We start from the raw sequence: 27,768 nt of genomic DNA on the forward strand, positions 1-27,768 counted from the left end.
ATTTGTATATACACCTTTAACTAAAATGGAATTACTGGAAATGAAGAAACTAGTACCCTGCCACGATAAAGACCCGGCAGGTTTCCACCGAGAAATTAAAGACATGTTACTCATGGGAGATTACACGTATACGGATATTATGAAAATGTTAAAAGTACTGTTGCCCACAGGCATTTACGAGAAACTCAAGGAAAAAGAATGGGAGGTGGGAGATAAAAAGATTATTTGGACTGAAATAGAGGACGAGGAAAAAGGTCGCACTCCAGGGCTAGGCCTTGGGGACAAAGCTAAAGCATTACCAGGTTTAATAGTACAGGTTTTGCCAAGACTACTGACAACTAAAAAGGAAGACTGGGACGCAATCTCAGCCTGTAAACAGAAACACGATGAAGATACTAGTGATTTCTATTCAAGATTCGAGAAATGTTTTATTATTAATAGTGGCCTGAAACCAAGTAGCGAGTCATACCCGCACCTTTTTGTAACAAAATTAGTCGAGAATTCCCTGACACAAGTTAAGAATCGTGTATACAAGGTCGAAAGTACTTGGCAAGCAAATACGCCATCCCAGATGTTACAAATGTTGCAATATCACCAGAACAGAATTAGAGAAGAACAAGATCACGAACAGAGACGTATGAAAGACACGAAAATGAAAATGCTAGTTGCTCAGTCAGTTCCAGCTGACGGTCAGAAAAAGGGTCATACACAGACAAGTAATTCAGCGGCTCCCGTTAAAGGGACATGCAACTATTGCAAGCAGCCAGGTCACTACGTGCATGAATGTTCGGTCCTCAAATTTAATATAGCAACAGGTAAAACTAAAGAAAGACCCCGTCAGCCTAGACAATATCAGGTCCAGCAACAGACTTCCCAGAACATACAGCCTACGCATGCTCCACCTCAGTCAGTACAGACCGTAGCGGTATCACAGCCACAGCCTATTGCCGCGACGCAGCAAGTTTCACAGCAGATGTACCAGTATGCCCAATCTGATTATCCCGATTATCAGCGATACACATGAAACAGCCTAGAGAGGGAGGTTGGCTTGCCTCTTATTGAAATTCCTGTAGATCAAGAGGGTCCTTATGTACATAGTCAAGTATTGGGAAAAGACAGAAAGTTTCTAATTGACACAGGGGCAAGTCGCACAACGATCAGTCATGACGAAGTTCCAGGGGCACCCCTCTCAGGCTCACAGAATGTTTCCCTTGGTTTTTCAGGACAGCCTATTGTAAATGAAGTATCAAAACCTGTCCCACTAGCAGTAGGTCCATTATCACGTGTTACAGACCTGTTACTCACGAAGTCATGTCCAGAAAACTTGCTAGGTATCAAGACACTGAAGGCTCTAGGAGCAGTGATATGTTGTTCTCCAGAGGGAGTTAGACTTTTCCTACGTGACTTTAAAGGTCACTATGTACTACGAGAGTTTGATGTCAGATTGAAAAATGTACCGAAACACCTGTGGGCACAAGGCCCAACCGATGTAGGTTGTATGCACATCACACCATACCGTGTTACACTCAAGCCAGGAGTTGTATTACCCCGAATCAGACAATACAAGTTACCACCCGATGCTGTAGTGGCTTTACTGGAAATCATTGAAGAGCTCATTACCCAAGGAGTGGTCGTAGAAACCGACTCCAATATCTGTAATTCCCCTATCATTCCGATTCTTAAACGTACTGATCCCAATGCACCGCCTGTATATCGGCTGGTGATTGATTTACGAGAACTGAATAAATGCATTGTACCACAGTATCCTGTGGTTCCCGACATCTCATCATTATCGACTGCTATTGACTCAGAGGCGACGTTCTTTACTGTAATTGACCTCAAGAACGCCTTCTTCAGTGTACCCATTGATCCGGAGAGCCAATATCTCTTCGGATTCTGTTTAAATGGCCGAAGCTTCAAATTTTCACGCGCACCTCAAGGATTCACAGAAAGCCCCAGCATCTATAGCCAAGCACTGAAAAGACAACTTGATTGTATCCAAATGCCAGTTAACACTGCCTTACTACAGTACGTCGATGATCTGCTGATCACCGCACGAAGTGAACCCGAATGTGAACAAGCATCACTGACAGTTTTACATTTTCTGGCTGACAAGGGACACAAGGTGTCTCCTTCGAAGCTACAATTCTGTGTTCAGCAAGTGGTGTACCTTGGGTACTTGCTGTCCAAGTGGGGGAGACAGCTCACACCTGATCGCATTCAGTTAATTGCACAGTTACCACAACCCAAGACACAAAAGGAAGTGCGGGCCTTTATAGGCCTCACCTCGTACTGCAGACAATGGATTCCTCAGTATGCATTTCTAGCTAAACCACTGATACAGTTGACAACACAGGAGGCAGCGACTTCGACTGTCCTCCCTTGGACTCAGGAACATACACAGGCTTTTGAGGAATTAAAGAAAGCTTTATGTCAAGCACCAGTTCTAGCGACACCATGTTACAGCAAACCTTTTACACTTTTTGTTACAGAACGTGATGGTACAGCGTTGTCTGTCCTCACACAAGATCAAGCAGGTTCACATAAGCCTTGCGCTTATTTTTCAAGTACATTAGATCCAGTGGCCCAGGCTCTGCCTGCATGCTTAAAATCAGTTGCAGCGACAGCCCTAGCAATCAGACAAAGCGACTCAATAGTATTAGGACATCCATTGACAGTACAAGTTCCACATTCTGTAGAAGTCCTGCTAAATAGAACACAGACTCAACACCTGACTATAGCACGATTGACAGGTTATGAACTGACGTTATTCCAGCCACACATAGAAATCAGACGCTGTAACATACTCAATCCTGCCACATTGTTACCCTCGATTATGACAGATTCAGCCCCGCATGATTGTATAGAGATCATTAATGCAGTAACAAAGCCCCGACGAGACTTGACAGATGTTGCACTGACTAATCCAGACCTGACACTTTACGTGGACGGTTCATGTATGAGAACAAGTACAGGAGAATTAGTGGCCGCATATGCAGTGACCACTGAAACTGAAGTCAAAGAAACACACCGTATTGATATACTGTCTGCTCAAGCAGCAGAGCTTATCGCTCTGACCCGAGCCTGTATACTAGCCAAGAACAGGAATGTTAACATATATACAGATTCACGTTATGCCTTCGGAGTTGTACACGACTTCGGAATGTTATGGCAAGAACGAGGTTTCTTGACCTCTCACGGAGCCAAGATCCAACACGGTCTCCTCATTCAAGCACTGTTAGAAGCAATACATCTGCCTTCAGGCATATCCATCATGAAGTGTAAAGCACACACTAGAGTTACGGATTCTATTTCCCAGGGTAACGATTTGGGAGACCAAACAGCAAAACATACAGCATTGACTCGCACCCAGACAACTGATGTGACAAAGACAATAGTACCGACACATTGTATGACAGTTAGAGATCCCACACTAGATGTAATTGACATTCAGACACATGCTACTCCAGACGAAATCAAGAAATGGACTGAACTAGGAGGGATCCAGACAGACCAGGGATGGGTGACAAAAGGGAAAGCCACATGGTTTCTCCCCGACTCTATGGTTCAAGTCATAATTAATACAGCACATAGTCCAGCACACTTAGGAGAAAAAGCTATGTTAGACAGTTTACAGAATCTCTGGTACAACAAACATTTACGAGCAGCAGCGAAACAGAAAGTGCGTACTTGCATGATCTGTTGTCAGTTCAATCCAGGTAAAAGCGTCCCTGTAGAGCAAGGTGGATTTCATCCTCCCGATCACCCTTTTGAAGTCCTCCAGATGGATTATATCCAGATGGAACGTTGTCGAGGATTCAAGTACGTCCTCGTAGTTGTTTGGGCACTTTCCCGTTGGACAGAAGCATATCCAGTCCCAGATTACACTGCCCCGACCACTGCCAAGCAGCTGGTTCGAGAATTCTTCCCACGGTACGGCTTGCCTCGTATCGTGTACTCAGATAACGGACAGCCATTCTCATCCGAGCTTATGAAGCAGGTTTCACTCTTGCTAGGATATCAGTGGAAATTCCATTGCGTCCGACATCCCGAGGCAGCTGGCCTTGTAGAGAGGCACAACCAGACACTGAAAACACGCCTTGCTAAAATATGTAAAGAGAAAGGGGTCGACTGGATAGTCGCCCTGCCAGTTGCACTATTCTATATGAGAATGGTCCCACATTCGAGATCAGGACTATCCCCGTATGAGGTGGTCTTTGGCCGGCCACCAAATATGTGGGGGACGCCCTTGCCTAAGAAAATAACCGATGTTGACTGTAATATGCTGACAGATTACCTTGCCTCCTTGATGTCTGCACTCCAATCATGTCGTTCACAGGTTGCTGCAGCCTTTCCCGACAACACTGATGTAAAGCCACATGATGTCCGTCCAGGAGATACTGTCCTAGTGAGAAATTTCGATAGGAGGAGTCCGCTGGAGCCCCGTTGGCAGGAGCCGAAGCTCATCCTTCTGACCACGAGGACTGCAATCAAGGTTGAAGGCCGTAAGGGGTGGATTCATTCGAGTCATATTAAAAAATGTAATGAACTGCTGCCAGAGACTGACTCTTCCACCCCTTCAAAGGACTGCCCAGATTCTAGTGACTCTAAACTTCCCATGGTAGAGAAAACTCTGCAAGAGGAGTATAAATCAAAGTTGCGGTCTAGCAAGTCAGACAGTTTAATTGTTTAAGTCCTCCCCTAGGTGAATCGGTTAAATAGTTTCTGACATGTATCCCCTAGACCCCAATAGAGAGAGAGATAGAGAGAAACAGATCAAGAAGCAACGATATTGCAAATCTCTCAAAAGTTACTGTATTGTTACCTTATGGATCATGTTTTCTTTAAGTCTTACGATTATTGTCACAAGTGTAATTTTGCATATCTATTTTCCTATTGCTACACGTGCACATTCTTCTTCTAATAACACTGTCGAGCATTCTTTTAGCGAGTTACCCCCTCACGAGTTGTCTTACCGACTTGCGCTGCGCAACAATACATTCATTAGTATGTTACATCACTCTCATCAGACCAGCAACGCTACAAATTGTTGGATATGTGGCCGACTCCCCCCCTACCAGAAATATGAGGGAGTTCTGCCCCTTTTCCCGAACCCGTTCACACACAATGGTTCATGTGGCGCATGGTTTAGTTTGATTAATTCTTTAGATTCAAATTCCGTAGTTTATCAGGGTAACTGGGTATGGGGAAACCTGAACACAGTTCTGCATAAAGTATGTTATCCTGACAAGGAGGGACTTCCCAAAAGGACAGGGACTGATCTAGAAAATGAAGTATATGGATTAGGAAATTTTACACTTAACCTCATGATTCTGAATGTTGAATCCGAAACCAAGCCAGACTTGCCCACTATGTCAGTATTACCAGTCAAGGGTGAATTATGTGTCAGAAAGAATGGTTCAGTACACCTGGGTCATAGCAAATGTACTACTGTGATCGAATTTAGTGACAAGGGCAAGTCCACATTCAAAGCCACTCGTCATTCCTATTTCATTTGTGGTCAGACAGCATACATACGTTTGCCACTAGATTGGGATGGTACCTGTTATATTGGATTCTTACTGCCACCCGTTTTCCTAGCTCCACCTGATTATCATAGAAATTCTCGTCTAGTTCACAGACCCAAAAGAGATCTCCCAATTGTCGACTATACTGAGACAGCATGGGAACAGTACACAGATTTCAATAAAGGTTTCTTTCCCTATTTAGGTGCTATCTTTAATAGTAAGTCTATCCGTCACTTGACCAGAACTCTCGAAGCAGTAGTGAAAGAGACTACTTCTGCCCTAGGTAACTTGACCGAAGAACAGTCTGCTATGAGACTTGTCGTTCTTCAAAATCGTCTTGTCCTTGACGTCATACTAGCCGATCGAGGAGGAGCCTGTAAGGTCCTCGGGTCAGCTTGTTGTGTTTTCATTCCAGATAATGCTCCATCCGTATATAAGGCTATTACCCGTCTCCATAAGATAGCTAGTCAGATACATCAGAACCCAGGCACCTGGACTTGGTCCGGTTGGCTCTGGACTACTATTTCAGCTTGGGGATGGAAAATACTGTCACTCCTTGGAACAATACTACTTATAGTATTCAGTTGCTGTCTATGTTTACAATGTGGGCCAGCGATTTGCGGCTTGTGCGCCACATCCTGCACTCCCCATTCAAGTCAACGTTCTAAGTCCCGTTTGAGAAAGGATGAGCAGATGATGCTCACTACACAGATAAATGGATTAATGAAGATTGATATATCATGAAGGGTCCGTAGGGAACAAGGAGGGAATGAGGAAATAGAAATTTTATGGTCAAGAATGTTCCCTAACGTGTACCCCACCGTCTCCATGTACGAGCTTAAAGTGCATGTAACTTCCCTCCTGTGCCAGCTATGGAGACGCAAATACATTTGCGTCCAACGTTAACATGTCCTCTTTCAGATCCACCCTGAATGGGTCGGATATTCCGTTCCTAAGTATGCCTTGCCACCGTCTTTGTATGGTGCACTTTCTGTATTCCTGGCTCTGTGTGAGCTAGGCCCCGATTTCTGTCATCGAGCCTTTTCTTTTACAAAGTCATCTCTGCCTCCTGAAACTGCAACGTGGGATGCCCCCATGACCTCTGTCCTACTCCCTGCGAGGCGAGCGGGGCCTGGCTCGGCCTGCTTGCCTGCCAAAGACAGTATTTTACCTTCACGTTATCAGCATAGCCAAGCTCAGCTTCCCGAAAACACATTCCAGTCTAGCAGGGTAGATAAACAACCCCTCAGCTGCAGAGCAAAGGGCCCGGCCTTTCTGTCTCCATGCAAGTAATTCATAGCTCCCGTTACCATGGTAGGCCCATGGCCCCCTCGCTTTACCCACAGACACGTAGGCACATATGCAAGCATTCATAGTCAGTATAGGATAGCCTCTGCCCAAGAGACCTTTCCTTCCAGATAATACGGTTCCCAAACATCAGATATCAGATATGATATAGGAACGAGTTGATCTGACATGCCAGACTTCTGTCTCTTTCCTCTAGTGTAAATGTCAAGTCCCCTGCACCCTCCAGCTTCACGTCTATCACACGTGATGCAGCTGCGCGCGCATCCAGACCTCCGATTTCTGCTGACATTGCAAGATTCTGCTATGTACACACCCACTTGTGACACTTTCATGTGACGTTTCTAGTACACACCTCTGTGCACGCCCTAGTTCACGCCTTCTGATTACGTATTGCTAACACGTGTGTGTTCTTATCTTGTTTCTCTCAGCTGTTACGCCTTCTGTATTGGTTTCCATTATGTGCTTTAAGTATAAAAGTTATGTATTGTCAATAAAGTATGCTCTATCCCTTCCTGAACCCCAGCGGTGTCAGGAACCCGATATCCGGTTCTGAACCATTCCTTTTTAAGGAATAAAACCCTTAAGAACTCTAACACCACGGACTCTGTCTCTTTCTTTCCGACTGAGTTATTTTATAAGTACTTACCTGCATAGAAATTAGGACGGTAATTAAATATTTACCACAAAGCTTTGCCTCACATCAAAGTTTAGGATTTGGTGGGCCTCTACATGTTGCCTGACTCCTAGATTCTGACAGACTGGTACTAGCCATTTTTCCCTTCCAGCCAGGTAGGCTGGGCAGAAGAACAGGACATTCTCTTCTGTTTCGTTAATAAAACCCACAAAGGGGGGACAGGCTATCCTGGCTGGCTCTGGCACTCGAACCCTTTTGGCAGTAAAGTGGCAAGCAGTAATTTGCTATACCTGAACTACAGGTATAGCTTTCTCGCTAGTTGAGGGTCAAGGTCATGGAGAAGGTGCTCAAATTTAAACTTAACCTTTGTCAAAAGGAAATAATCAGTCAAGATACCAAAGAAGGGTTGTGTGTGCAAAAGGCTCATCTTATACTGAGTATAGTTCACTTTTAAAGTTGTCGTTAGCAATTACGGCGGCCAGCATTGGATCCTTTCATAAGTCCCCACAACCTACTTTCTGAAGGTCTCTCTTCTACACTTAATCCAGGCTATCCTTCCTGCAGCAGGAATTCCTAGAACTTCCTTCAGAGCCCCTCTCGGTAGGAGCTAAGCTCAGGTGTGGCCCTTATATGTTTACTGTATAAAACTGGCTTTATTCCCACCCCCTCTGAAATTGGCCTTTGCCCCATATCAAGCCTAAGGGGGAACAAGGTGTGCTGGTTGGTAATCCCGTCATTTGACGTAGGAAACAATTTCCCACTATTGCTAATTTGGCCACATCTTTATGACCCCAAAGCTCCGCAACCGTAAAGGGCGGCTCCAAGGGCCTGCTGCTTACATATTTGGATCACTTGTGAAACTGGGTGGAAGTGCAATCTTTGTTGTAATCTAGCTTACCCCCCAATGTGCTGTTCTAGTTTAAGCCTACATTTTTCAATGTGGCACCACCAGTCAAGCTGTTCTGTTAATGTCAGCCCTAGGTATTCAAATGTAAGAACATGATTCAAGGGGGACTCTATGGGCATTTGGTTAGGTCTTGTAGAGTAGCAAGGGTTCAAGATCATAAATTTGGTTTTTGCTACATTCATTTCTAGACCCCTCTATATACGAAAATTCTCAAAGGGATTTGAAGTTTTGGATTCCCCATAAGCGATTTCTACGATAAGGGTGTATCATCGACAAACATTAAGGCAGGAGCCTGTTAGAATCTTATATGTGATTCTTCTGTTGCGTTATATTTTAATAAGTACAACTTTGGTATGTTCCATATACCCCCGTGCTGACAGGCCTGTTGGTACCTTCCACCTGTGAAGTTTATCTTAGAATGTTCATGTGGAGAGTGAGAGATTGCTGGAGAGCGGAGCAGTGATGAATAAAGGCAGTTAATCTTCTACGTGTGAAGTCTCTTGTGTTACAGTAGACTTTATAACAGAGCCTTAATGTTTGCCAGGAATGGAGCATCTCCACCACAATGGATCAAATATGAGATGGGGTTGTTAACATAGAGCGTGAAGAGAGTCCGGGCAAGGAAACAGCTTTGCCTTACCCCTCTGTTTACAGATAATGGGTCCGTCTGCATAGTTTTGCAGACCGTTTCCTTCTATCTCATCTGGTATCTAATCCAGCTCGCAATTCTTTTTAATGTAGCTGCACAACATAGGCCCAAGGGCTTTACATGAGCCCCGAATTATGTTACACAAGGTCAGTTAAATTTATTTATCAATTTAAAATACGACAGCCATGACTAAATATTGAAGTTACCCTATTGTAATGTTTCTCCAACTTCATTTGCCAAACCCTTCCTTCCTGTAAGTTATCAACCCAATACACTCACCACCCCCACCAGCTACACCCCATTCAATTTTTTTTATATATAGTGTAAAATCAGCTCCACAGCATTGAAGCGAGTTGCATGAGTGCCATAATATATTACACATGGTCACTTTAATTTATTTATTTGATAGCACTGCCGAAGGCCATATTGGTAAGAAAAATCCTTCCCCTATCTGTATGGAAATTGAAGCTCAATGCCCTCAAACAATAAACACGTAATGGTTCCAGGAGAAAGGGAAGCAGGAAAAAAAAATACTGCTTTGTTCTTCCTCGGCTGAAACCCTCCTTTTCTGAAAAGCAAAGCCAGCTATGGGAGATTTTTGGGAACCTTTTGCATGACCATTCACAGAAAACAACCTTACAGCTAGCACCTGGTGTAACTGGCAAAATACCCTCTGATAGCAAGATTACAGAGACAATAATCCTACACATAGCAATTGCCAGAACCAGCTTAGCTAGCAGCTAACAATGAGACCACTTGTATTATCCTATCCCTCAAGTGACAAACAAGCATTGTACATAGGCGCGTGGACTGCAGTAATTCATCTGTTGTGTTTTAGTGCTTCCTAAGAAGCAGAATGACAAATAACAATTTGCCAGTGTGAGGCAGCACTACAATTGTACAGTTGTAGATCATTCTCAAATATTATAATGGGAAAGTTAAGAAAACTGGTTACAGCACGCTAACAGTGTCATTAATATAATATTAGATTAGGACAATGTGTGTGCCGAATTTCATAATACATGTTCCCTTAATTTTGGGCATGCATGTTAAGAAATTATCTAGAGACATTCCAGATTGCTAAAACAGTGTGCAAATCAGAGTATCATGGGCTCTATATTGTTCTCTCAAATCAGAATGCTCCCTATGCTCAGTGTTGCATACAGACATATGTTCTCAGATATATGTGCATCCATAAAATGACACAGCCACTTCATAGCGCCTTTTTTCCCCTTTTTTCCATTCCCTACAGCATCCACTTTTTTTTACTAATGCTGTACTGCATGAACAAAAGGCATTGACAGAGCCAGTAGGTCTTAAATGAGAGGCCTATTGGCTTTGTCAATGCTCGTTTTCTCTCTCTATCTCCATCCACCTATTCTACCTCTCTATGTCTCACTCTCTCTGATCTCACCCACCCTCTCACACTTTCCTTCTCTTTCCTTCCATGGACGTCATTGGGGGTCGCAACACAACCAGTTGCGACCCCTGTTACTTTTCTTTTCACCCCTACCTGACAGCTAATCACATTTCCTGGTTCACCCTGCCAACCATATTTCCTCATGCATTCTGAGGGTCTGCTAAGCTGCACTGTGAGCGCCACTCCCTGTCTAGTCTCCATGTATAAAACGTTGGGTAGGGGAGAGGTTGTGCAGCTCTTTAGAGTAACGAAGCATGTGCGTGGGCACGTTAAGCTACGTCATTCGGCAATAGCAGACCGCCTTGCGCTGAACGATCATCAAAGGGGAGCCACTGACCGCCTGGTATTTGGAACTGCAGTAGTGTGTTCTCTTTACACTCTGCCACAGCGGTCTGCGCTACCCAGCATTAGAGTTACCTTTTTACCCCTTGCATGCTGCTGACGAGCTCAGCTCGTCATGCAGCACGGTGGCCGTGTGCTGGTGACGAGCTCAGCTTGTCATGGCCTATGTGGAACGCCCACTCTGGGATAATTACTAACCCTGGGCGTAGTGGGTGTAGTGGGGCTTCGCGGAGCTACGTGAAGTGGGCGAGAAACTACGCCCATCTCCGCACTCCACGTAGCCCCACTACGCACCGCAGGCCTCCCTCCCGCCCTCCCTAAATACTTTAAATTAAAAGTGTAAAAGAATTAAAAGGCACTTACCTTGCCCGCCGCTGCCCGCCGCGTCCCCGGGGCTCGCTATCTTCATTGCTGCCGTCTTGTGCATGCGCATTTTTTCGTGAGAAATGCGCATGCGCGGCCGCCCGCGCATGCGCATTAGTACACAAGACGGCAGAATGAAGATAGCGAGCACCGGGGACGCGGCGGGCAGCGGCGGGCAAGGTAAGTGCCTTTTAATTCTTTTACACTTTTAATTTAAAGTATTTAGGGAGGGCAGGAGGGAGGCGGGTGGCGGCCAGCTGCGCTCCGTCTGCGGAGCGTGCGTAGTGCCGGATTCTACGCCTGCTACTCAAAATGCGTAGAAGCCGGCACTACGCACACTCCGTGCACGGAGCGTAGCCGCCCGCCCACCCTTAATAATTACCCCTCTGTGCTGGGCATTCCATTGAGCAGGCGTGGCCGTGACGAGCTCAGCTCGTCACCAGCACACGGCCACCGTGCTGCATGACGAGCCAAGCTCGTCAGCAGCACTGCGGCGCAGCGCGTGGCCCCCCTCCCTCCCACGCCATGGGGGAATTAACCCTGCGGTGATGGGGATAAAGAGCAGGTAGGCTGTGGGGATCCATGCAGTGGGGCATAACTCACAATGGGGCATATTATCAAGAACGGCGTTAAAATTATCGCCGCTTTAGCGGTAGGAAACTGCAGTTAAAGCGGCAATAATGGGCTTGATAATATGTCCTTGAGAATTCCAATAGAAGCCCAGGTTCTTGTGTGAACCTGTGCTTCTAAGGGCATATTATCAAGCCCATGATCGCTGCTTTCTAAAGCGGCGATAATTTTAACGCTGTTCTTGATAATATGGCCCAAATACATTTAAAATAGGCTGTAACTGAAGCTATTCATACTTTGGAGCTAAACCTGCTAAAACAAAGAAGTGTCCACAAATACCCTTCCATCTCCTTTTCATATTTTTCGAAATATTTACCGAAAAGTCTACAGTCGCTTACTCTGATTCCATCCCTCGACAATCTTACATTGAGTATTATCCCCCCCAATTTTTAGGTTTCGTAACCTGGCGAGGGGCGAAGCCCCTCCCAGATCGAAATCTGTTGTTTTTAATAGTGAGGTTAGGACAGCCTCTGTTTCCAATTGGCTAGCTCCATAAATGGAGGCTAGCCATTGGGAGGCAGAGGCTGTCAATCGCGTTTTCTCTCGAAAACGCGATTCGGGGGCGTTTCTGGTGCTTTTTTTAAGCCCCGCCCCTTTGTCCTGGGCCGCGCTGCCATTGGCTGCCGGCCCGGGACACCCCGTGATGTCATTCCAGGGCCGCGCTGTGATTGGCTGCCGGCCCGGGACACCCCCGTGACGTCAGCCAATCACAGCGCGGCCCGGAGCTTTAGTTATATCCACCTCTCAGTGTGCTCATTTTAGGGATTTATTTATTTATTTACCGTGGACGAGCCGAGCCGTTTATCTCCCGGTTCGATCTCGGGCCCGGGCCAGATCGCGGCAGCAGGTGTTTGACCTGCCGGCTCCCTTTCCGTAGGATTCACTCACCAGGGATCCCCGTCAGAGCTGCTCGCAGTGCCACAATATACAGTCCCCGCGCAGCCCGTGGCACACTGTTGACATAAACACTCTTTAATTACGCGGCGGCATATAGGCACCTCTATACTGCACCTCCTCATTAGTCCGACGCAGATCACGCTCAACTGTTTAACACCCACACCCCCCGCCTTCCACCCCACTGAGCTAAGCCCACGTCCTCATTGGCAGACGAGACAGTTGTTGCCCTAGTTTTAATTTCTTGAAACACAGAGTATAAGGCAGAGGGGGAAGCATCGCGCGGTTTACCAAGCTCGAGACAGCTGGAAGTGACAAGCGCCATTGATTTATTTCCCGCACACCCTTCGGTTCTGCAAGCAGCCTTAAACGCTGCGGCTTCCTGGCTCTCTCCCACTCACAGGGCTATTTTTAAATCCAAACCAGTGCTCTGGGCTGGCTGGGTTTTGTTTCAGATGGTTTTGATTCCTTGCGAGGCAGAGGGCGCTGCGTGGAGTCGAGGCGCCCGCTTGCTGATGGTCCCTGGTCGTGGGTGCACCGGTGCAGTGTGTATTTTTTGCTGCAGGATGGCACCGCGCTGGTGCCCCACCCTGCCTCCCGAGCATGTGCTTCCTTTCCCTCAGACCTGCCACGCATGGCAGCTGCGGAGGCCGGTTGCTAGGCAACAGGCCCGGGCTCACAAAGAGCGCTCAGCTGGAGGAGCCGGGCCTGGCAGCTTCAAACAGCTGGGCCAATCGATGCTGCCTGTGTGTGTCTTAGAAGGCGCAAGTGGGCAGGGGTTCGGTGCGCGTGCCAATGGCCACCAAAATATGCAACCGCGCTAATGACCAATAATTCGAGACAGCTGTATGTATGTAACCTTTGGAGGGAAATATCCGCACCGTATGAAAAGGTAATATATATTAAAAGGCTTGAGTGGCATCTGAATGGCACAAGGCGCTGTACAAATGGCGATGTATAACAATTTACTTAGAACCCAGCACATTTATCACAGCTATTATTAATTTTAGGAACTGTGGATGGACAAAAGACCACGTTAGCAGATCCATGATATGCAGTGGTTAAATTGTGAAAAAAGTGCCTGGTCCCTCGTCCATTGTTCCTATGCGCGCCACTTATAACAGAACTACTACTAAACATGAAACCCTTCAAGCGGTGCGAGGATGTGGCATAACGGCCGGAGCTGCTGCCTTTGGAGCTGGGGAACCAGGTTCGAGTCCCGGCGAAGGCTCAACATCCTGTATTTCTGGGCAAATCCCTTAACCTTCCCATGCCTACAAAAAATGAATGTGTGCCAATGAAAAGCGCTCCAATCCCTTTGGTTCGAGTGTGTGCTATAAGCACCAGTGTTGACGATTAAGTGAAGAAGCTCAATATTTATCACAAACGTCTCCTGATCATGGGGCATCTTGTCTCTGCCATAAGCAGCTCTTCAAGTGCTAAAACATTAGAGTTCTGTAAGTCTTAAATCAACTGGCCCCTTGAAATGTATTGTGAAGTTATGGAACACCATGCTCCCCCTTCTTTGGGGCCACTACTGCTATGCATGTTTGCTTACATAAACCCAGTTAAAAAATAATAGTAATCAACTGGCCCCCAGAAAAAAAACACAAGAACCAAAATAAAAAGAAACATAAAACAACAAGCATTTACAATGCAACGGTTTCGCCTTTGGAAAAGTTTGAGTTATTGGCATTGTAAATGACAACATTTGTATTTATGTGTTGGTTTTGAAAACAGATAAATAATTGGCATTGTCATTTACATTGCAAATAGCTTTAACATTTCCAAAGGCGAAACCGTTGCATTGTAAATGCTTGTTTTCTCATGTATGTACATCTCCAGCTACAAAATATGTAATACCTTGAGAAATACTTTTCATTCCAAAGGCTCCTGTGTTTCCTCTTGTCAGTTTCTCCTTGGCTTTCTATTGTTCTCGGATGTTGTATATCCCAGTGCATTTCTTACAAGAGAGGCCATGCTAGCCAAAGCACAATAGGCAGGCGAGCACAGATGTTAGCGCATGAAAGAGATGAAGTCATGAATAATTCACCTCCATGAGATGGTCTTTCTTAAGGGGACAGAGAGCACACCCTGTTAAAAAAACTGTTGGCCATGTGCTAGATTATCCCACTGTACAGTGTCACTTTGTGTGGGCCACAAGCCACCGCACAAAAGGCAGTGTACTGTAACATGAAGAAACATTTGCATGATGTGGTTTGCATCTCATACAGCTCCACTTATCATTTATCACTGTGCATTTTGAACGTAAGTATTACCATTATTTACTCTTAAACATTTAAATGTGGGAAAGAATTAAAGACACATCAATAACTTTGATGTAAAACTGAGGAAAGAAAGAGATACCCATCTAGTAGCTAAATTGCGCAATGTGAAATTAGGAAACGAGGGATCAGTCTTAGCTTCCCCACTTGACTAAATTGTGTGATCCTAAGCCAATAAAGTATTTCTCTGGCCCTCATTTTCCCTCATCACCACATCGAGATCACTTTGAAATAGAAAGGTTCAGCGTACACTGTACAAAAAACTTTCACAGCCAGCACTAATGTTACCTGGAGTGAAATGAAAGGGGGGGCGGGGGGGGGGGGGGGGTGCAGGGTGAAAGATTAAGGGGCCGATTCCGATGTCGGAAGGACCAGAGTCCGTCCGACATGGGACAGGAACTGGAACCGAACAACCTATTGTCGTAGGTTCCAGATGTGAAAGTAGGATGCGACCAAACCCTGTTCGGTCGCAATCCTATACTTAACAATGGAGCATGGCTTGCGAACAGAATGCATGCTTGCATTGTTAATTGCAGATGTGCAGTACATCCCTGCACCCGGTGGCAGGCACCGTAAGTGCCCCCTAGACCACCATTCGGTACCCTTGCACCCATGGGTCCCTGCTGGGGGCCTTTAAAGACAGTTTGCCACTACCTTTTTGTGTCGGAAAAAACGGCACTAAAAGGCAGTGGGAAACTGCCATCGTACTCCCTCGGCCGGAAAGAGGCGGCCGGGGGAGTAATGAAGGGTTTCCAGATGACGGACGAGCCCGTTGTAAGCCATCCGGAAAACTGAGTCGGATTCCTTTCCAACCAAGCCCATCAGAATGGCTCGGTTGGAAAGGAATCTGAATGCCACATTCCGATGAGGGCAGGAGGGCTCCGACCGACGGTTGGAGCCCTCCTGCCCGCATCGGAATTGGCCCCTAAGTGTGTCTGCCATCTAAAAAGGTTCGACTTTTGTTTCCAGCAGCAGCCCTCTGCCACCTTGTTTTCTGGGAGGTACTGCGGTTCACCACTGAACAAAGAGATAAAATAATGCAAGCAACAAAAATGAGCAAAAAGAAAAATATTTTTGAGAATACAAAATATTTGTTTTTTTCAAACAATACTGTGAAAAACTTTCATTTGGAGCCAAAATGGCAAAGAGAAGGGAGAATAGACATGGCAGGACAGTAACAAAATGGACTGAGCGAGGAGAGCAATGTGGAGAGAGACAAAAGGAGAAGGGAGGCAGCAGAGTGGAGAAGCATGAGAAAAATATGGGAAGGGGAAAAGGAAGTCAAATGAGGAAGAAATGAAAGGTAGGGGAGAGAGGATACGAGTGGTAGAGATGCAGAGAGATGGGGTAGTGAGGGGAAGGGAATTAGAGAGAAGAAGTGAGGGAAGGAAGTAGAGAGAAGGGCAGAAAGTGTTAAAGATAGAGAGAAAGTGGAGAAGGGGGAGGCAGGATAGTGGTAATAGAGGATGTGGTGTAATGGCCTGAGCTGCCGACTTTGGAACTTGAGAACGAGGTTTGAGTCTTGGGGTCAGCTCAACATTCTGTGATTCAGGGCATATCACTAAGTAAGTAACCCAGTACCTTAAAAGAACTAATGTGCACATGTAAATCACTTGAATACCTGTGGGTAGAGTGTGCGCTATATATAATGATGGAGAGGAAAGGAAAGCAGACAAGGGTGTCAAACATTTCCTGGTCTACGAGAACAATGGAGTGATGGTTACTGCTCATATGCACTACTCTAATTCTTTCCCTCAGTCTAGGGCTTATTTTAGAAGTTGCTGGTTTCCCAGGAGGTAAGGCTAAATGTAGACTAAAATCCACCAGTAGAATTTCCTTCATCAAAGGGGTGGAATAGTAAAGGAAATTCCACCTGTGGATTCTTCTTTGGTGTAAACGCTGCCTCCAGGCACATGAGGGCTTTATATTACTGTCTGCAGCACGGTAATAAAGGGGACACATTAGAATATAACATTAAGTATAGTAGAAAGAAATTCATGGGGCAGAGGGATGTGAAAGAGGCTGACAGGAGAGAGCAAGACAGGAGAAAAAGGAAAGGTTTGCAAGACAGAGAAATTAAATACATTAAAAAAGAGATACAAAATGACAGGAGGAATAAGGGCCTGAGAGATATACAAATAACTAAAAAAAAAAGAGCCCACAGAGGAGCCAGGAGTGGGAGTGAGAGGGGGATTTCTAGACAGACAGAAAGAGAGGAAAAGAGTGAGGGGAAATGTAAGAGACTGAGTGAAGCATATAGGTAAAATGAGAGACACCAAGGAGAGGAAAAGAGGTAGAGTATGAGAGAAAAAAGTAAGAACTCGGAGAGGAGCAAAAAGTAATAGGGAGAACTAGAGAAGTGCACACAGCAAATAAGAAAGGAGTATAGAGAGAATGAAAGGCATTTGAGTGAATTCCTGCAGCTTTTCCAGATTCAGATCAAGGTTCTACCTACAATACAAAAAACATCAAGTACGAAGTAGTATGCAGTCCCCAAAGACATCACTTGCAAAGAGGTTCCTGAGTGATAACCAAAAGAGGTAGACCCCTGGTCCCTCGAGGGTGAACAGAAGAAGCCTCTAGACACAATGGATGTGGATGGTTCTCTGCAAGGCCAGACTGGCCGTAGCGGGCACCGGGCATTTCCACGGTGGGCTGGATGGGGTGGGTGCCGGTTTTGTGCCTGTGGGGCCAGGTTTTGTTACACTGGGCCCCCTGTAACAAAAGCGGGAGCTTTGCTTTGCATTTCGCTAGCAGCCACCACCCCGCCCCCACTCCCAGGGCCGGTCTGCAGCAATCACCAGGGCTAGTTGCTGTTCCCTGTCCAGCCCTGATTCTCTGACTCATGGCCTGCTATATTAAAGGATATTCAGGGATCGTTGGGGGAAGCACAGACTAAGGAACCAATAGGTGACTAACACATTCAGGCACCCAAAGTAGAGAAATGTATATGCCTGAAGATCAGGTGAGATGACCTGCAGGTGAGTTGCAGTGGAATAATGGTATGTTTAGTGGTGCATCTAGTCTTTGTTAATGCTATCGACCTCACGAGCTTAGAATGCTTAATTTATCAGAGATTTCTCCCAAAATTACACTTGATACAAAGCAACGTTTCATGAATGGTCATTATCAACAAATGTGGGCCACTTATTCTTTCGGTGCCCAGGGCTTATTCTGTTCCCAATCCGACCCTGACAATCAGGATATCTATAACGGCACCACCTGTAAATGTTTTTCCAGTAACAAAAACACAATGCATTTGAATCCACGTAACCACATTGTGCGACATGTCTTACCTTGTCAGCCTTTTCGCCTCCAATAATTCTTTTGACGCGCCTACCTCTGTGGTATGCTATACCACAAGTTAGTGCTGGCAGACTCGACCGTATCATTTTCCTTTCTTTTAAAAATAAAAAAAACATGTTAACTTGTTTGTCAAATATTGGTAAGTCGGAGAAACATTTCTGTTGTAATTAGACCGCACAAAGGGGCATAATATCAAGAACAGGCGATAAAATGATCGCTGCTTTATCGGCAGGAAACTGTCGCTAAAGCGGCGATAATGGGCTTGATAATATGCCCTTGTGAATTCCCATAGCAGCCCAGGTTAACACCGGAACCTGGGCTGCTATTGGAATTCACAAGGACATATTATTAAGCCCATTGTCGCCGTTTTTAGCGGCAGTTTCCTGCCGATAAAGCGGCGATGATTTTATCACCTGTTCTTGATAATATGGCCCAAAGTAACATAATCTATTGGTACTATCTTTGGTCTGAAAAAGTTCACTCAGTCCCTCCACTCCACTCACAGCCCTATTTATTAAAGCAGCGGATGCCCTGCTTTGGTTCTCAACATGGGTTGCTCGGATTACTCTTCATAATGTCTGACCCAATGGAGTTAATACTAAGACCAGGGTCACCAGTACTTGGGGGTGACAAGAGCGGGCATAACAGGGATTACATATGGATCCTAACTCATCATATGGTGGGGTGGGGTCCATGATTTTTATGGACCCCATGCCACCCTATAACGACCAGGGAAAGGGTGTGGTTGGGAGGCATTGTTAATTGGCAAGCATCCACGCCCGAAGCTGATGCACATGCCGCCTGGGCTGCTGCAAAAAGTGACACTACTGCCTGTGATCCAGGGGTTGACCCCAAAGACCCCAGATAAATGCAGGCAAAGGCTGAAGTAATTCGAGTCCTTGAGCCTCCATGATGTCTTACACATGCGCACTAGAGCATGTGTCAGTGAAAGTGCCTGCCTGGCTGCCTGATCTTCACGCAAGTGTCAGAGTATCACGCCAACAAGGAGAGTAAGCACTGGTGATACAGCATCGACATCTGGTGTCTACCAGGTAAGGTTTCGTGATCTATGTGCCATCCACACTGATAATTAAATAATCACAATACACATCCTCTAATGTGATTATTTAATTACCAGTGTGGATGGCAAAGAAAGCAGGAATAATGTGGGCTGGACCCATGTTGCCCTAGGAAAGCATCTGCTTCTGACAATAGATCACGTTAACTTACATTGAAATATTGTGTGTTAATGTGAAGACTTTTCTGACCTCAAATTGCCAACCAATTGTTGTCAGGCAAGTCTTCATTCAACTGTGTTGTTAATGAGGCACAAAGAAAGAAAACCACACTAAATTGTAATGTTCTGGCTCATTCTCGTTTGAACACTTGAACAGGGCAAAAGCACGAACATATTGGGAGGGATAAGGGTTATGGTGTTTGGACAAAATATCAAGTTTTTAATATCATGACACAGAAATATTGTGTTAAATATATTCTTAATACAGAACATTCACGTCACAGAATATTGTTTTCAAGAATAATTTCTTGGTATATAATATTGTTTTAAATAAATATTTGATATTATTTAATATTGTATACCTAAATATAGTTATAAAAAAATTGTTTTTTTAGTTTCATTGAATATATTTTAGTTAAAAAATTAATTTTATGTGTTAGTATTGTTAGTATAATTAAGTAAATATAACTTGATGTATTATGGGAGGCAATTAGCAATGCATGGCGAGGGCACGGCCCACCGTTACTGTAGGGCACAAGTTATAGGTACTTGAGATAACTATAAATGGTCAATTTCAGTTGTTTGGTTAGTTTTAAATGGTATGCTGTAACTGACATTTTCACCCAACTATAATGTCCCTATAACCTTTTATTTTTTTCAGTGAAGTTCTAAGGTTTCTTTTTTTATTGTAAAGCGAGATGTAATTACATTTACTAACTACATCTCTTTAACCTTTGTGTTTTTTCGGTGAATAAATATATATGTGGGACTGGCCCTTCATTCTTCAATTATAAGCCTGCATGCATGCAGCCCCGCTCCTCGAGCCATTAATGTCCCTGGAAACCCCATCCCTCTGGGCGGCTCACTTGTTGGGTACCGCAAAGCCAATCCCTGGGACACAGTAGTTTTCCTGCCTACACTGGCACGGACAGGGAAACCTGTGTTTGCTCTCAACTGATGAGAACATTTTTAAAACTCCAACCAAACGGTAGCAAACACCAGGTCCGCTCCCACCTGGCAGGAGCTTTAAATATGCTCCCAGCAGCTAGGAGCACACTTTTGATCTGTTTCCCTACCTGCACTGATGCGGGCAGGGAAGCATATCAACAGATTGTTCTCGCTCGGAGGGAGCAGCATAAATAGCTGCTCCCTAAGGGCTGGAGGAATGGCAGCTCCCGCAGTATGTGGGAAGTGGCTGGAGCTGCAGGGGCCTTGGGGCTCCCTCCAGGGCCACCAACTTTGTGTATGGTGGGCACCACCTATGTTGGACATGGCCTTGGGCGATAATGTCCCACGGGCCGGAATAGGCTCGGGTTGGTGGCGTATGCCTCCTCTCCTCTTTAAAACAAAAATGTGCCAAATCACAGGGTTTCCACCATTTTCTAGGCTGACGCACAGTGTGCTTTCTCTACAATTGCACATTAAAAACGAATCAGAAATCTTTGATGGAGGTGAATGCATTGTTGATTTATTGAAATGCTATCTGTTCTTTAGTGTCTGTCCAAGACGAGTGGGTTCTGCCTTGTCATTTCCTGTTATGAGGGTGGAGTCCACGGTTCTCCTTTTTAAATGATGTTGATTATGCAAAGGAGCCAAATCACCTACAAGTTCTGCCCATTTGGCCCTGCCCCAACCACGTTGGTGGTTTTCCAGGCTGAAGGATACTGTAGTTTCTTAACAACTGCACATTGAAAAACTATCTGAAATGCTTGATGGAGGGGAATGCATTGTTGATTTATTGGAGTACAATCGCTTCTGTATTGACTGTACAATAATAATAATCCACATTTGTAAATCGTGAACAATCATCCATAAGGGTCTCTAGGCACTGGCGGTCATCGGGAAGATTAAGCAAGCTATTGCCCAAAGTCACATGGTGTTGGGCTAATCTGCTGCCGGTGATCGAACCGTGATCCCCAGATTCCGGAGTCAGTCGCCCTGGCCGTGGCACCACTCCTCTTCCACTTGATGAGGGGGTTCTCTCTTGTTGTCTTGTAGTCGGAGGGCAGAGTCCATGGTTTTCCCTTCTAAATGCTGCTGAATATGCAAAGCGCCAAACCACCTACAAGCTCCTACTAATTGACCCCATCCTTTCCACTTTAATAGTATATAGCAGCATTCCCACCATTTTCCAGGCTGATAGACAGTCTGTTTTCTCTTCAACTGCATGTTGAAAAACAATCTGAAATCTTTGATGGAGGTAAATGCATCATTGATTTATTGGAATGCAAACTCTTCTATAGTGATTGTCCAAAATGAGCAGGTTTTCTTTCTGGTCATCTTCTGGTCTGAGGGCAGAGTCCATGGTTCGCCCTTTTAATCACTGCTGATTATGCAAAGGCGCCAAATCACCTACACGCTCTGGTCATTTGACCCCGCCCCCTTCCACGTTAGTAGTAAAGAGTGCTGGCTCCAGGTAGGTTGGGAACAGCTAGGACTTGTTGCCAGGCCCCTGCTGTGTACAGCCAAAGGCCGTATGTAGTGTGGGATTGGCTGCCTGTGGAGGGTTTGCAGCCAGGCCTGCGAACAATTCACGCGCACACAGGCAAAGGCCCTGACCAGCAGGGGTTTGCTTTACGTATGATAATAACATTTTGCTTTATGTTAAAAAAACTATAAATTCACTGAAAACAACAATGGTGAAAGTAACATTATAGTTAAGTGTGATAAAAAAGATCTGTTTTTGTGTAAAAAAGAACCTTAGAAATTCACTCAAAAAAACTAAAGTTTAAAGTAAGGCTATAGTTAGGTGAATATGTGAGTGACACTATTAACACCTTGAACAAAAAAAACAGAAATTAACAAGTTATAGTTAGCAGAGCTAACTATAACTTGCACCCCTGCCATGCACTGCTTTTTATCTCACATATTACATCACTCATGAAGACATTTGCTGTACACTGAGTCAATAAAATTCCAGAAGAAACTCGAGACCAATTTAGAAAAGTAATATGTCTTTTTTTACTTTTATATATTTTTAGACACTAAAGATTATCAGAATCAGGTAAGTACTTTAGACGTTATCCATTTTCACAGTAAAAACAGTAGAAAATGACAGCTGTCAGATCTGAGGCATGAGCCTTTGAATGCGGTAATTTTATCCTATACGAGAAACATACACTGCATAGGTGCACTAACAGACGACTTACACGACTGGTCTTCTGGACCTGAGATAAATAGGAGACAATGTTGAAGAAAGCACCAAGAGTTAAAGTTTTCCTGCCCTGGGGTGCAGAGGTGCTATACGTGGTTGGAGCCTGGAACACTACCTATTGAACTCAATGGGGGAAGTACCTGTCAGTAAAAGGCTGGAAGGCAGAACTGGGGGACCAGTCAGGCAGATCCCAAGAGAGGTTAGGGCCTTGAGGGTCTCAAGGCCACAGAGACACCATCAGTTTATGTGAGCCCGAGATGGGGAGCTTGGGTGCAGTGGTGCTTTTTCCGGCAGGTCGGTGAGTTAGAGACTCTCATGGTTCCTGGTGTACCTGCAGAGGAGGAAAATAACCACTAGAGGGCTATTTTGGTATGGGGCTGACCTCTCTTGGAGTCCCTCGATGTGCAGGTAAGTTTTGGCAGCAGTGGTGTTCTGACTGAACACAAACAAGCCTTAGGGATTGCAACTGGCTCCGGTACCTTGGGTATTGGTACAGGGCAGCTCCTAGGGGTCCTGCTGTCTCCAAACTTGGCAAGGGGACAGATCTGGTCTCCTGGAGCACGAAGATATGTTGCTGGGGGCTGATCCCATAGTGGGCCTAAGGGTCAACAGAACGGTGTACTGGGCAGCTGCAATCTGGTCCTCCACTTCAAAGGAGATGCTGCAGGGTCAAGGGAGTGATGGGCATACCTCCAAGGGTCTGGGCAGCCTGTTTCACTTCTGGATTGTCGGGAGAGTAGTAGTCAGGAAGAGCTTTGCACCAAAGTTGATGCTGGTCTACAGTTCTCACGTATTTGGCTCTTCTTTGTCCTTTTTCTTCTTTCAGACAGACAAATCTGAGTTCCTGGTGTCAAGGGGCAACATAAATACTAAATGTAGGGGTGTTATGGGGAGTGAAGGGTGGTGGCCAATAGGGGGAGTCGGCATAACCCTGTCCTAATTTCACCAAAACAAGATGGTGGAACATTTCTTTTGTGGAGCACATTAGGTAGCTGACCTTATGGGTGAGACTAGCCTGTAGGTGCAAAACGCTTACTTGCATAGCTAATTTCCCACCTGTCCTGGTACCAAGTGGGCCTCAGGGTAGGGTGTGGCATCTCTCAGGTCTGGGGGAAGCTGGGTCACATATCAAAGGCAACAGAGGCTTTGAAGCCCCGGCCTAGATATGGTAAATCACTAGACATCTTGCTGGAGGAGGTGTGAGCACCTTCCTACAGAGCAGGCAATTTTCTGACCTCAGAGAGCATAGGCTCTCACCTACAAGGGATCAGAAACTTGTCTTTGTGGGCAGGCTGGATGATGCTTGTCAACCAGCACACTAGATACTAGTAGGTTTTTCAGGGGGCACCTCTAAGATGCCCTTTGGGTTCATGTCATAACAAATCTAGTACTAGCAACAGTACAGCTTTATTAAGACACAGTGATACTAAACACCAATGGTTTCAGTAAGGCCATCATGTAGTTGGGGAGCTTATAATGACCAGTGTCAGTACAAATACTTCCCTGTTCACTTGTATTGTCTAGTAATTGAACTAGACAGCACACGGGTAATAAACATGTAATAAAATGCACCCTGCATTTGAGCTACAAGGCCTGCTGTAGGAGTGACTTACATATATTATATGTAGTGACGTTGGCATGGCAAAGTCACTACATGTTGTATTTTTACTCATGGTTTGCATGTAGCCTTCATGCAAATTGTATGGGGGTCCCTTTGGGTGGCATATTACACGCTGCAGCCCTTAAGAACCCTCTTTAGCACCCATGGCCTAGGTACCATGGGTACCATTTACTAGGGACTTATAGGGGTGCTAAAGTCTTTACCAATTGGGATATAATTGAACTGTTACTTTACTTAAGGGAAAGAACACTGGCACTGTCGGAAACCCGCGCCTAGTAGTTCTAATGGGGGCAAAAAGTGGGGAACAACTGTAACAAAATTCCAGTTTCTTATATTCCGAAGCATGTAGAGGAAGCAGCAAGGAAAATTGAAATTGATCCAGGGTTGAAGAAGCACACAAAAGGAATTTTAGAGCAAAACCAAGTGGTCATACAGAAGCAGACGTCATCTAAAGAGGTTGCCTGAGTATCTCAACAGCTTTATTTAAGAAAATGATAAATGAGTGTGTCTGCCTACGTTATTGTCTTTAAGTGTGTTCGAGTAATTGGTCTAACTTTGAATTTGACATTGCTAAATATAATATAGATATATACTCACCATCATCCATATTCAACCTAACAGGTATGCCAGTAGCTGCAAAAGATGAACAATACATTTGTAATTAAATGAACAATTTAGTTTATGAATATAAACTTAACACTAGATTATTTTTCCACCTTATTACATAATATTTGCCCACAACACACTCCATGCATTCCTCTTGCTGGTTCCACTTGCAAAATGACACATCTTTGGGATCACTCTGTTGTGTGTCCTTATTTTTTTAATATGATGGCATGCTTTTATTTATATAGCTGTATATTGAATGCAGTGTAGTGCTTTGTTTAGCATTAGTGGTGTTTTACATGTGTAATGTATACAGGACTATAGAAATCCCCATGTATGTCACTGGTTGCAGACTGGATGAAGCAGAACTGTTTGAATAAAAAAAAGTAACACTACGTAAATTGGTAAACAGCCTTCTTCGTAATCTTCATCTTGGTGGCTTTTGTTCCTGTGCTAGGAATTTAGATTTCATTATTGATAAACCCACCCTTTCCAACCAAATAAATCAAGTTTCAGCTGTTTTCTTTTTAAAGCTCAGAATGCTGAAAAAAGGTCTTTTTATTTCTCTCTCTTTAGGGAAGTAGGACACCTGTCTATGTACTGATTACCTCTAGTCTGGTCTATGATAACTGTTGATTAGGGAATTTGTGCCTACCTTGTCTACTGCTTGCAATCTACTCAAAATGTTGCGACCCCCCTAATCTCAGCCTTTGCCCTTTTGCTTCTCTTTCGTCTCATCTTTGGGAATTACGCTAATTTCTGATCCATAAATGTCTAGTGTTCAAAACATTTGTTCTGGATCAGCCAACTACAACATTGGTCCCATATATTTTAAATGCAAATGTTTGCCTTAACTTCCCTCTCGTCCTTCCATTCAGCATCCAAATATTTTCTGGTGAACCCTTTTTTCAATCGCTGATACACCGACAGCTGCTCCAAGATTTCTTGCAGCCAAGCTATGGGACTCCTTATCTATTACTCTCAGGACAAATCTTGCCATGATCTGTTTAAAAGAAAGCTTAAAACCTGCCTCTTTTTGCAGGCCTGAGTTTACTTCTATGGCTTCTCCTTCAGTGCCAGGATACCAGTTTTCAGGGCAGTGTCACACTTTACAAATTTTATAACATACAAGCCACTAAAACTGTTATATTTGCTATCATTATTTTGCATATGTTCTCTACCAATCTAATAAAGCCCTCTACTAGTTTTAGTTCAGATCACACTAGTCTAGATGTCTTGGGTGTATGCTATATCTCAGGAAAGGTAAAGGCAAGTTTGTCTGTTCCTAATGTGGATCCATTTCAGGTTAGTTGGTAGAGTTCTACAGGACACTTTTTCCTGCTCCAGATGATACATTGGTACACCTGCACTGCCTGGGGGTATAAAGAACTGTACTAGGCATGACCAACATTTGCTTTGAAACACAACTCCTGTGATTCTAAAACCTTTGTACTGCTCAATGCTTGCGTTTTCATTGCAAATCCCATTTACATGCTCTTACACTCTTTTAAAATTGTGACTAGTGCCCCCAATACGGAGAAGCGAGCAAGTGTCAGTCAGAATATACATAATGAAGTTAGATTTAATATAGATTATGATGGTCAGGCAGGTAGTTCAAGAGATACTTTAAATACATTTTAACAGAGCCTCTTCAGTCTAGTTTACTGTAGTCAAAGATTGTGGAACCTTGTAGTTTGTTAGTCTGCTCTTGTGCTGGAGAAGCAGATGGGTTTGAGGTGATTCCTAAATATGACACAGGGTTCATGCTGTGTGTTGTAAACAACGTGAAGTGCTTGTGGCCAAGTAATCCAGTAGCCAGTAGTGTAAGTTATAAAAAGAGGTTTATTAAGACTCAGTTACAGTCAGTTAGCGGTAACTGGTAAGATGGTAAGTAGGACCCTATAGGAGCAGCATCCTTGTTGCTCAGCCCACTCACTCCAAGTCTTCACTCATTCAAGCACAAACACTCACAACATTCTAAATAACCTCACACACTGGCTGAGCAGCAAGGAGCAGAGCACTAGGGATTGCATGCATTGTAGAATAAACAGGATACAACACAGTGCCACAGTTTAAAGCGTGTGCCTCCCTGTTCAATCTTTCTGTTGTATGAAGGTTATCGATATCTAAGTAAGAAGTCAGTTGGGGATGTAGAGAGAGATATTTCGACAAAGTGTAGGGGCAATGCACTAGTATGCGAAATAAAGATTTGTGAAAATTATTCAGGTTCTGCTGGGCAGCAAAGTGAAGTCTAGCCAAGGCCTGGAAGAATGTTTTCTTTTATTTTCATGAATTGTTGCTATTACCTGGTTGCAAGTGCATCTTTCTACAAAGACAGAGTCCTGCTTTTACAGAGGCAGTAATTATTTTCTCTTTTAAAAACGCAGAGAGCTGGTGGTATTCATAAGGTGTCCGCACCAGACGAGAGGCGCGCTTCTGTTTCACTTTGTTTTTCATGCTGCTTGCCCTGTTGGTTTTGGTAAGATAATCAATCATAGCATTTGTAAAGCGCACTACATACCCTTGAGGGTCTCAAGGCGCTGGGGGGGGGGGGGGGGGGTTGCTGTTACTGTTCGATGAGCCAGGTCTTGATGAGTCTCCTGAAGGTTAGAAGGTCTTCGGTCTGCCGTAGGCGAATGGGGAGGGTGTTCCACGTCTTGGCGGCGAGGTTGGAGAATAATCTGCCGCCGGCGGTCATTCTTCGGATGCGGGGGACGGTGGTGAGGGCGAGATCTGCGGAGCGGAGCTGGCGGGCGGGGGTGTAGAGGCTGGGTCATCTGTTGAGGTACGCTGGTCCGGTGTTGTGGAGTGCCTTGTGTGCGTGGGTGAGGAGCTTGAAGGTTATCCTCTTGTTGATGGGGAGCCAGTGCAGGTCTTTCAGGTG

At 44.8% G+C, this 27,768-nt stretch overlaps 1 protein-coding gene across 3 annotated transcripts in view; it reads right to left on the reverse strand.

The window, feature by feature from the left end:
* The window catches only part of CFI (complement factor I), a 238,082-nt gene that overhangs the window by 49,574 nt on the left and 160,740 nt on the right, over positions 1–27,768 (reverse strand). For all 3 annotated transcript variants that reach the window (XM_086962096.1, XM_086962095.1, XM_086962094.1), the window contains 2 exons: positions 24,876–24,911; positions 18,257–18,360 (listed from right to left, as the gene is read on the reverse strand). In XM_086962096.1, coding sequence (XP_086818222.1) covers positions 18,257–18,360; positions 24,876–24,911 — 140 coding nt within the window. The remainder of the gene's footprint in view (positions 1–18,256; positions 18,361–24,875; positions 24,912–27,768) is intronic.

Source organism: Lissotriton vulgaris, chromosome 3_1, assembly GCF_964263255.1.
Source record: "Lissotriton vulgaris chromosome 3_1, aLisVul1.2, whole genome shotgun sequence".
Taxonomy (NCBI): Eukaryota; Metazoa; Chordata; class Amphibia; order Caudata; family Salamandridae; genus Lissotriton; species Lissotriton vulgaris.